This window comes from Babylonia areolata, chromosome 35, assembly GCF_041734735.1.
Source record: "Babylonia areolata isolate BAREFJ2019XMU chromosome 35, ASM4173473v1, whole genome shotgun sequence".
Taxonomy (NCBI): Eukaryota; Metazoa; Mollusca; class Gastropoda; order Neogastropoda; family Buccinidae; genus Babylonia; species Babylonia areolata.
Window position 1 is genome coordinate 26899426 of NC_134910.1, and position 10139 is coordinate 26909564.

Here is a 10139-nt window from a genome sequence, read left to right on the forward strand (position 1 = left end):
TTTTTTTTAATTTTCTTTTATTAGATTGCGCGGGGCCTGTCGGGTTGTAGGTGGTCCTCAACCTCGACCGGTCACGTGACAATTTTTGGGGGCTCGTCCGGGATCTTCCGCTTCCCGATCGCCGCTCGCAGCTTTCACTAAGTAGTTTGTATTATCCAGGTTATTTATTTATTTTGTAACTGGCAATGTTTTGTTTTTATTATATGTGGGAAGCTAGAGTGGGAAGTTAACAGTATATATATATATATTTTTTTTTTCCCACTCACTGGGGTTTAGGGTGTCTATTCCACGGGGGGTACCCTGTATCTACACTGACTGCTCCTCATAAACAGTTTTTGAAGAACACAAGGGGTGATAGCTATTCGTGGTGGTAACTCAGCATTTCTGTGTTTAACTTCTTCATAATCCCCTGATTTTGTTTGTGCATAGTGTCAGGGTCCATTACGATGGCTTCCAAGTATGTCATGGGAAAAGATCCATCCCAAGGACCGGTTACAAGGTCAGCCACGGCCTCAGGCAAGAAAGAAGTGGTCGTTGTCGGGGAGGATTCTCCCTTTCTGAAAACTCTGGGCCCTGGCTCAGGAATTTCTCGGCAGTCCCCTAATTGGATCAAGGAGATGATGGAGGCACAGTATAACACCCCTCCAGTCACTTCCACAGTGGTTTGGACAAATGTCACCACTCCTGGGGGAGCTTTTACAGGCCCAAGGTTCCCCAGTCCTTCACAGGTACGTTCTCAGATAACTACCTCAGGCACTGGGTACGTCACTGGCACTCCTGGGGTTATGACCTCACGGGTTTCAGAGTCTAACACGCATGATAATACCTCCATGGTGGGGGGCGACGTTACATCCCTCATTCTGTATTTGGAGAGAAAGGAGGAGATGCGTCGACAAGATGAGGAGAGGAAAGAAGAGATACGTCGACAGGAGGAGGAGAGGAAGGAGGAGATACGTCGACAGGAGGAGATGGAGCTCCGGCAGTTAGAGCGAGAGAGATTTGAGCTTTTGGCTCAAAGCCTTGCTCAGCGGCCTAGCCGAGAGGAGTCCCCGGCAGCGAGACTGCCCACTTTCGCCCCTCCAAGGCTGACTCTTCCTGAGTTACGCCCAGGCGACGATGTCGATGATTTTTTAGATCATTTCGAAGCAGTCGCTGACTCCTATAACATGGCAGAAGAGACTCGATCACTTTACTTGATTAGTTCCTTGACAGGAAAGGCCCGGGAGGCATATAACAACTTACCTCCGGAGAGTTCTTATACTGATCTGAAAGCGGCGCTTCGCCGTCAGTTCAGGATATCCCCTGAAGCTTACCGTAAAAAGTTTAGGGAGATACGCAAAGCCGGAAGCGAGTCCTTCATCCAGTTTGGGATTCGTCTTAAGCGCACGCTCGAGCACTGGGAAACCATGTCCGGAATGGCACTGAGGGACTTGATTCTCATTGAACAGCTTCTCAGCACTGTGACAGACGACCTGGCTGTGTGTATCAGGGATGAAGGCCTTAGAACGTTCCAGGAAGTCATAGAGAGGGCCGAACGCTTTGCGGAAGCTAGAAGGGGAATCAGGGTCTTCAAGACCAGTGCAGGTTCTCTAGGTGGGGGACTCAAGTCTTCGCCCATGCCCAAGCGTGGGAACCTAAGCTATTCTCAGCATCCGTTGGCTGAACAATCACCGTATTCAGTTGTTCCGCCTCGTGGCAGCATGGCGTCTGCCCCTAAGTCGGCCACTGCACCGGGTAAGGGGGGCAATCAGTGTTTTTATTGTGGTGATGGGGGACATTACAAGCGCGACTGTCCAAAGTTAAAGAGAGACCGGAGGCAACAAGCGGCAGTCGGCCACACACACGAGAGTTGCGCTTTAGCAACTGTACCTGTGTTCAGCGCTGAACAACAAGGTGACCAAGGAGGAATGGGGCCTACCTGTTCTGTGTTTCTCAGCCTCGTAGAGGATCGAATAGTCGATTCTATTCGAGACTCTGGCGCTACATGCACTTTCGTTGACGAGAGTGTGGTACCTCCTGACGCCGAGAAAGGAGGAACGTGTCAGGTGACTGGAGTTGAAAAGTCCTTCAATGCTGTCCGTCCTTATGTTAAGGTACAGGTTGCTACACCGTACTTTAAAGGAGCTGTGTGGGCTGTGGCACTCCGGAATCCGGCATATACACTGCTCATTGGTAACAACTTGCTTTTCGCAGACGGTACACGACAAGGGGTGTCGACACAGCTACCCAGGGAGGTGCTGGCAGCAGTAACCACACGAGCGATGGCAAGGGATCAGGCGCCCGTCTTACAGCCTACTCAGGGACCGGTGACAGACACAGTAGCTCTCCACACAGATAGGGAGACCGTCCGTCGTCTTCAGGCCAGAGACCACACCCTGCAGCAACTGAGACAAGCGACAACTCCCAATATCAACACAGAACGGGAGGGTAAGGCATCTTACACAATGCATGACGGTCTCTTGTTCCGTGTGTTCCACAAGAACGGGGAGCACCTCAAGCAACTGGTGGTACCTCTGGGCCTCAGGCGCACTGTTCTCTCCCTAGGGCATGACATACCCATGGCGGGGCATTTGGGAGTTCGGCGGACACAAGAGCGAGTGTGGCAACACTTCTACTGGCCTGGCATGTGCAAGGATGTCCGCCAGTACTGTCGGTCGTGTGACGTCTGTCAGCGTACTTCTCCGCGTGGTAAGAACCAGCGTGTGCCGTTAGGTACTGTCCCTCTTGTGTCAGAACCCTTCCAGAAAGTGGGAGTGGACATCGTAGGTCCAATCACTCCAGCCTCTGCGCGGGGCAATCGTTACATTCTGGTGGTCGTTGATTACGCCACACGTTACCCAGAAGCCGTTGCGTTGAAGGGAATCGATTCTGTCACAGTTGCAGACGCACTGTGGCAAATGTGGACCCGAGTGGGAGTACCCTCGGAGGTACTCACAGACAGAGGTACCCAGTTCACAAGTGACGTGATGGCTCAGGTAAACCGGTTGTTGGGGATCCATGGCAGAACTACGACTCCGTACCATGCACAGGCAAACGGTCTTGTAGAGCGTTTCAACGCCACCCTGAAGAAAATGATCCAACGCCTCTGTATTGAGAAGCCCAAGGATTGGGATCTGTTCATTCCAGCCGTCCTGTTTGCGTTCAGGGAAGTGCCACAGGAGTCCCTGCGGTTTTCTCCCTTTGAGCTTCTGTATGGCCGCACGGTCAGGGGGCCCATGGCTCTTTTGCGCCAGCTGTGGACCAAGGAAGCGTCATCGCCTCCAGAAACCCTCACGGAGGTAGAGTACGTGGTGGATCTGCGCAATCGGCTGGAAGAGACCTGCAGGCTGGCACGAGAGAACCTGCAGCAAGCAGCCACCAAGTACAAGCGACAGTATGATAAAAAAGCCCGTGAGCGATGGTTCGAGGTAGGAGACGAAGTCTTGCTGCTCTTACCAGAGAAAAAGAACAAGCTCCAAATTGCTTGGCAGGGCCCCTACAGGGTGATAGAGCGGGTGGGCGACTGGGATTACCGTATTGCGGTCAAAGGAACCCCACGACTCTATCATGCCAATCTACTGAAGCGGTACACCCGGAGAGAGGAGTGTTCCGCAGCTGTAGCCCCAGTGGTCATAGAAGAAACAGAAGATGACCACACAGGCTCTTTCAGCTCACAGGGGATTCCACTTCTACCCCTGCAAGCAGAAGAGACATGGAAAGATGTCTCTGTCCACACAAACCTCACTTCTTCACAGAAGCAGGAAATCATGGGTATCTGTCAGAGTGCTAGTGGCGTTCTCACCGACCTTCCCCTCAGGTGCACCGTGGGGGAGTGTGAGCTGGTTCTGGAGGACATTACACCAGTACGAGTCCGCCAGTACCCACTGCCCCACTCACAGTATGACGTAATCAGAGAGGAGGTCCAATCCATGCTGAAGATGGGAGTGATCGAGCCTGCCACGTCACCTTACTCTGCACCCATTGTATTAGTCAAAAGGAAAGACGGGAAGGTTCGCTTCTGTGTGGACTTTCGCCGTCTCAACCGGGTACTACGCTTTGATGCAGAACCGTTGCCCGATGTCAACCAGATTTTTGCAAAGCTGAGCCATGCCAAGTACTTTTCTAAACTCGACTTAGCTAAAGGGTATTGGCAGATACCCATGAAAGAGAGTGACCGACCCAAGACCGCATTCACGACGCCACAGGGTCAGTTTCAGTGGCTGGTGATGCCGTTCGGGCTGAAAACGGCCGGTGCGATTTTTAGTCGCATCATGCGAAGAGTTCTGGGACCACTGCAGTTAGATGACGCCCATAACTTTATGGATGATCTGCTGCTGGCCACCGGTACTTGGGATCGTCACACCGAAGTTCTGCAGCAGATACTCTGCCGCCTACAGGAGGTACAGCTGTCGGCGAGACCTACTAAGTGCCAGCTTGGCTGTCCGCAAACCAGCTTTCTTGGACACCACCTCCAGGGTGGTCAGCTGCACCCAGAACAGGACAAGGTAGCAAAAATCCGGGAGGCACACCCTCCTGCCACAAAGAAGGAGCTGCGTGCCTTCCTTGGACTGGCTGGCTATTACAGGCGTTTCGTGCCTAAGTTCTCAGAAACAGCCCTACCTCTGACCAACAAGACCAAGGGCAGTGAGCCCAACAAAGTTCTGTGGTCGGATGAGTGCCAGAAAGCCTTTGACAAGTTAAAAGAAGCACTCATCAACCCCCCAGTGCTGGTCCTTCCCGACCCTAGCAAAACATTTGTGCTACGGACAGACGCCTCAGGGTTGGGCCTTGGGGCCGTGCTTCTTCAGGATCACGGTGAAGGACTACAACCCATAGCTTTCGCCAGCAAGAAGCTCAGTGGAGCTGAACAGCGGTACCACACCATAGAGCAGGAGGCACTGGCAGTGGTTTGGGGTATACGGAAGTTCTATCCCTACCTGTACAGAAGGCATTTTGTGCTTGAGAGCGACCATCATCCTCTCAAGTATCTGCACCGTATCCGTCCCGTCAGTCGACGTCTCATGGGATGGGCTGTGGAGCTCCAGTCTCACAGCTTCACCTTCAGACACATTAAGGGTGTTGACAACTTGGGGGCAGACTACCTGAGTAGGACTGGGCAGTAACTGGAGGTTTGACTCATGCTGAGTCGCTGCACCGGGGTTGACCGGTGTGTTAGCCTTGTCCCACTGTTTCTCCATGCGATGCAGATTTAGTCCTAGCGGATGGTTGGAACGCTTGATCCGTTGGTCTGTTGAGCGGGGACAGTGCACAGCGTTTATCATTTCTTGTGTTTTGTTTCACATAATTATTTTACAATTCAAGTAATTGACGAAGCATGTCAACCGTGCATGGCTGTAAGTGTGAATCTCAGATTTGAGATCGACACTTTTAAGGAGGGGGGAAACTGTCGCGTGCGACAGTGTAGCGTTGGAAAAAAAAAAAAGAAAGAAGGAATTTGGGTCAACTTGACCCCTCGAATACGTCATGATTTTCGCTGTTTGCTTTGTTTTTTCTTGTTCCCTTCTTTCTTTCTTTATTTCTATGCGTGCGTGCACATGTGCGTGTGTACGCGCGAATGAGCGTGTGCTCCTTCCCTCCCTCTAGTCAGCTCAGGTTGATGTGTTTTTTTTTCGTGCATGCATATCTGCCGGTTGTTTAGCTCAACTACAAGTTTGATAAGGACAATTCATACGGGATCTACCTCGACGGGTCAGATCAACTGGGGAAGAACAGTGTGTTTTGCGGGCTTCGCGCCGACGGCCAAGAGTTTCACTTCGACTTGGCTCTAAACACGAACCTGTTGTCCGACGATTTTGTTGTGGGGTACTGGGGCGGAAATGGAAGCATGCATCGCAGCAAGGAATTGTGGGACCGGAAGAAGAGAGGGACCAACGGTCGTCAACGCCGCACTAGTCACTGTTCCTGCTCCATTCGTTTTGGAGTGAGGGGTTGTTTTTTACCGATTCAGTTCGGGTTTGGGGCCTCCAGTGCCACTACATTTCCTGGGTCCATGTCCGACCAGGAGGTCTGGAATTACGTCCTAGTTCCAGGGATTTAATCTCCCGTATTATTTTTTTTTTACGAGCTCTTGAGCTCTGAAGAGTGGTCCGCCGTTGTCCTGGACATCCACATCCTTCCCTGCACCCGTGATACCCTGAGACTGTCACAGGGGTGTCCCCAACGTATACAACTGCCGCTTTACACCTCCCTGTCTACAGAAAGACTAGAACTCCCAGTGGTCGTCTGCATCGTGCGTCGTTTGTGACAAGGACCTGTGTGTTCGGAACTAATGCGAGTCGTACATGGATGGTAGAGGATGCGTGTGTATGTGTGAGAGCAGTGCATAAGAGGGGTGAGTGTACGTGTTCGAGCGAATGTGATTTACTCATTTATTTTTCCCTCATTCCCACTTATGATGTGGCAATTTGAATTAGCGGGTTAGTAAGTTTGGGGAGTGGAGGGGGTATTAAGGGAAATAGTTAGGCCCCACTGCTGTTTTGGTTGTCAGTATATCCGTGTGAGTGAGTGAATAAAGTGTGGTATTGTGTACAAATTCTTGGTGTTGGCTGCATTTAATTGAGCGTGCGAGGATCCGGAGACCCATTTTTTTTTTTTTTTTTAAATTTTCTTTTATTAGATTGCGCGGGGCCTGTCGGGTTGTAGGTGGTCCTCAACCTCGACCGGTCACGTGACAACATGTATACATTTTACATGGAAAGACTATCACTCGGGTTTGGGATACGCACCAACATAATGCATATGTGTGAAGACCAAACGCTGACATCAAATGACATTTCTAATACATTTAAATAGCTCAGTTAAAGTGATTGAAGCGATGCTGACTTGGTGAAAGTACACTGACAGTATAGATCAGATAAAGCTTATACTGTGTCAAAGTGACTCAAATGAATCAGTTTATCATGTTGCACTATACTGGAGTAAGCTGTATAGGAGAGAGCATGATAACTAAATTACAGTTAACAGACTGATACATATCAGGTGGTTTTGACCAACAACTGATATTAATCCAACACTATCGTGAAATCACCACAGCAGAATACTACACACATCTTAGAGTACTGAGCACACTGTAGCAGTACAACTGATATTAGTGTGAAAAATAATACCTGAATAACAAACAAGATAGAGAATCAGTGGCTTAGATATAATACTGGCAAACTGATAGACCAGATAGTAAGTGACGAACCACCATGGCTTAACCATTAAGTGGTGAATGAACTTTACGCACTCACTAGAACATTCTGGAACAAACAATCTGTGTACAGAGACGTCACTGACTGTGACGTTATGAAGAATGAAATGGAACACTGCTCCGAGCATATGACGACATGGCAATTTCTAGATCAATCATAGCCAAGCTGTGAGTAACATGTCAAAGCAATAACTGAACAAAGAATTAACTGAACAAAGCAATAACTGAACATACTCATATGAACACAAGTACAGTGTCGAATAATACAATTTACAAATCAACACATTCTACACACTAGTACTTACAGCGATACGTAGCGAAGTGTCAGCCGTTGTGGGGACACACACGACACACTGCCCGCGACACAGCAAGAGACAAAGAGAGCAGGTGCTGGCCGCGGCTGGCTCGGGTGTGGAAGTGACCACTCATCACCCGCTCGGCCAATTTATACAAATTAGGCGAACTACAAAGACAATCACGTGGGCTGCAAACCAGATCGTCACTAATCTGAAGAAATCTGATGAGAACTGTGCTTGTTACAAGGTGTTCAGTAACAGATTTCTAAATGATTCCTGAACCGATTTGCATCGGATAAGTTGCAAAAGAAAGAGCTCAACGCCTACTTTATAATGAGTGTAAAATGAAGGGTTGATTATTTAAGATGAATTTATAATCTTAATTTAAGTCACCTGAACAGGGTCAGTTTTAACGAGCTCGTCGCTGAAAATTACAAACTGCGTTAAATCAGTTTCACGTAGGCGAACATAAATGGAATAGATTTAAAGATGGAATTAAGACGATTCTGCCAGTATATAATAATAGTAGTTTACTGATCTGACAAAAGAGCTATTAATTAAATACTGTGGAACAGAAACACAAGTTTGCTCTCAGCCAATGACATACCGCGACGCGACACTGGTCGAACCATCAGCAGGTGTTCTGGCGAGGACAAAATGATGTAAGCGGAGTGACGTCACACATTCTGTGCACGGGTTAGGAGGGAAAACTGTCGTCTGCTAATACAGCTTGTGCGTGAATAGTGTTGGAGCAAGCATAGCACGCTTGGTCACATCTCCCCCCATCTTTTAAAAAACCATCGTCCGCGATGGTTAATTTAAAGTAATTCTTGTGAGGAGACCTAGCTGAGCATCAAACAAGAATTTTTGGGCAGGTAAGGGAGATAATTTAGCTGATAACTGATAGCTAAGCGAATGTGAAATGACTGCAACATTCTTAGGAACAATACCCTACTTCTATATTCAAAGTGGCTTTAGCCAGGTTAAGTTAAGAGTTTGGACTTAGTCAAATGCATCCTAACTTAACTTTGAAGAGTTTGATATAGAGAAGGGGTTGGAAAGCATTCAGTTTTGTGCATATCTATGTATCATATGATTGCCCGACTAGTGCTTAAAATTAACAAGCAAGCATTTCAACAACAAATATTTGTCTTTGCAAAGACCACTTAGCAGGATTGGCCTTGGGGAGGCAAGAATAAAAAAAATAGAAGAAAAAAAAAGTACACCAAAACCCACAAAATATAAATTCCACCCAAACTGGTTGGAATGAAAACAAAATAAGAAAACATGTACATAAGAGATGAAACAGTTTGCGTTGCACTGGTCACATGGCAGAAAAGGGCATGGGAGAGGCAAGACTAGAAAAAAAAATAGAGTGGATGAAATAGTCCTAGTTGGAAGTGAGACTAGAATTGTCCATTCTGGGGAAGGAAAGGAAAAGAATGTCAATTCTTAATTCTGGCCTTCTCTTTGAGGTGCTGGGACCGTCTTTGCACAGGGGCCGATGCTGCAGGCAGGTCGTTCTGGGCTGTGGCCTGGGGTGCTTCTGACGCAGTGTCGGGTGGAGGAGTTCCACACCTGGGCTGGGGATGGGGTGTTATTATAAACCATACCTCATCATCAGAGTCTGTGTCAGAGTCTTGTGGAGATGGAACTGGAGGTTGCTGTTTGGGCTGTTCTTCTGGCTCCCAGTCTGCAATGGGTTTAGTTGCCGGCAGCAGGTGTTTTCTGTTGATGACCTTTTCGGGGCCACTCGACAATGGCACCACGGAGTAGACATGTAGGTGTCCATAGGGGCGGTTAGTCACCTGGTGGAGGTGTGGCTGCCAGAAGTCCTGTATCTTGTTGCGGCCCAGGACTCGGTTCCTTACGTAGACGTAGTCCCCAACGTGTAGATCATGGGCCGTGCTGTGTTGCCTGTTGAACTTGGCACGTTGCAGGGCTGCCTGTTGCAGTTGGTGTAGTGCCCTCTGGTGTGCCACCTGGAGTCGCTGTCGGTGCTGCCTCACCCAGTCCACAGCTCCTGCGGCTGTTGGTTCAGGGCGCCCTAGAAGATCGTCTACCGGGAGCCTGGGTTCCTGTCCAAACAAAAGAAAGTGTGGGGCAAACCCCGTGGAGGCATGAGGCGTGTTGTTGTACGCCTGCACAACCTCCGGCAGATGTATGGGCCAGCGTCTCTTCTGCTCCAGTGGTAGGGTGCGCAGCAGATCATGGAGGGATCGGTTGAACCGCTCACACTGGGCGTTACCCTGGGGATGGTATGGCGTTGTTCTGGTCTTCTTGATGCCATAGATGCGGCACAGCTCCTTGACCAGTTTGGACTCAAAGTCACGGCCTTGGTCACTGTGGATTCTTTCTGGTACCCCATAACGCTGGAACCATTCTCGCACCAGGGCCTGAGCAACTGTTGAAGCTTCCTGGTTGCGGGTTGGGATGGCTTGTGTGAACTTGCTGAAGACATCCGTGACAACTAGGATGGATTCCCGGCCGTCGCCCGCAGGTTCCAGTCTGGTGAAGTCGATGGCTAGGACTTCCAGTGGGCGGCTGGCCAGTAAAGGGGTAACTGGGGTGTGAATCTTGGAGGGCAGGCGGTTCATGGTGCAGCGTGGACATCTGGTAAGATATGCTTTTGTGTCAGCATACATACCTGG

The 10139-nt window shown here is 49.3% G+C and overlaps 1 protein-coding gene across 1 annotated transcript; it reads left to right on the forward strand.

Moving 5' to 3' along the window:
* The first annotated feature begins 446 nt into the window (after positions 1 to 446).
* LOC143278043 (uncharacterized) lies at positions 447 to 5102 on the forward strand. Its single transcript, XM_076583055.1, has 2 exons — positions 447 to 728; positions 930 to 5102. The coding sequence occupies exons 1-2, from the start codon at positions 447 to 449 to the stop codon at positions 5100 to 5102; spliced, it is 4455 nt and encodes a 1484-aa protein (XP_076439170.1).
* The last annotated feature ends 5037 nt before the right edge of the window (positions 5103 to 10139 follow it).

Coding starts and splice junctions, on each gene's coding strand:
- LOC143278043 (XM_076583055.1), top strand. CDS start 447: ATGGCTTCCAAGTATGTCATGGGAAAAGATCCATCCCAAGGACCGGTT. Junction 729..929: donor GGTTCCCCAGTCCTTCACAG/GTACGTTCTCAG, acceptor ATACGTCGACAG/GAGGAGGAGAGGAAGGAGGA.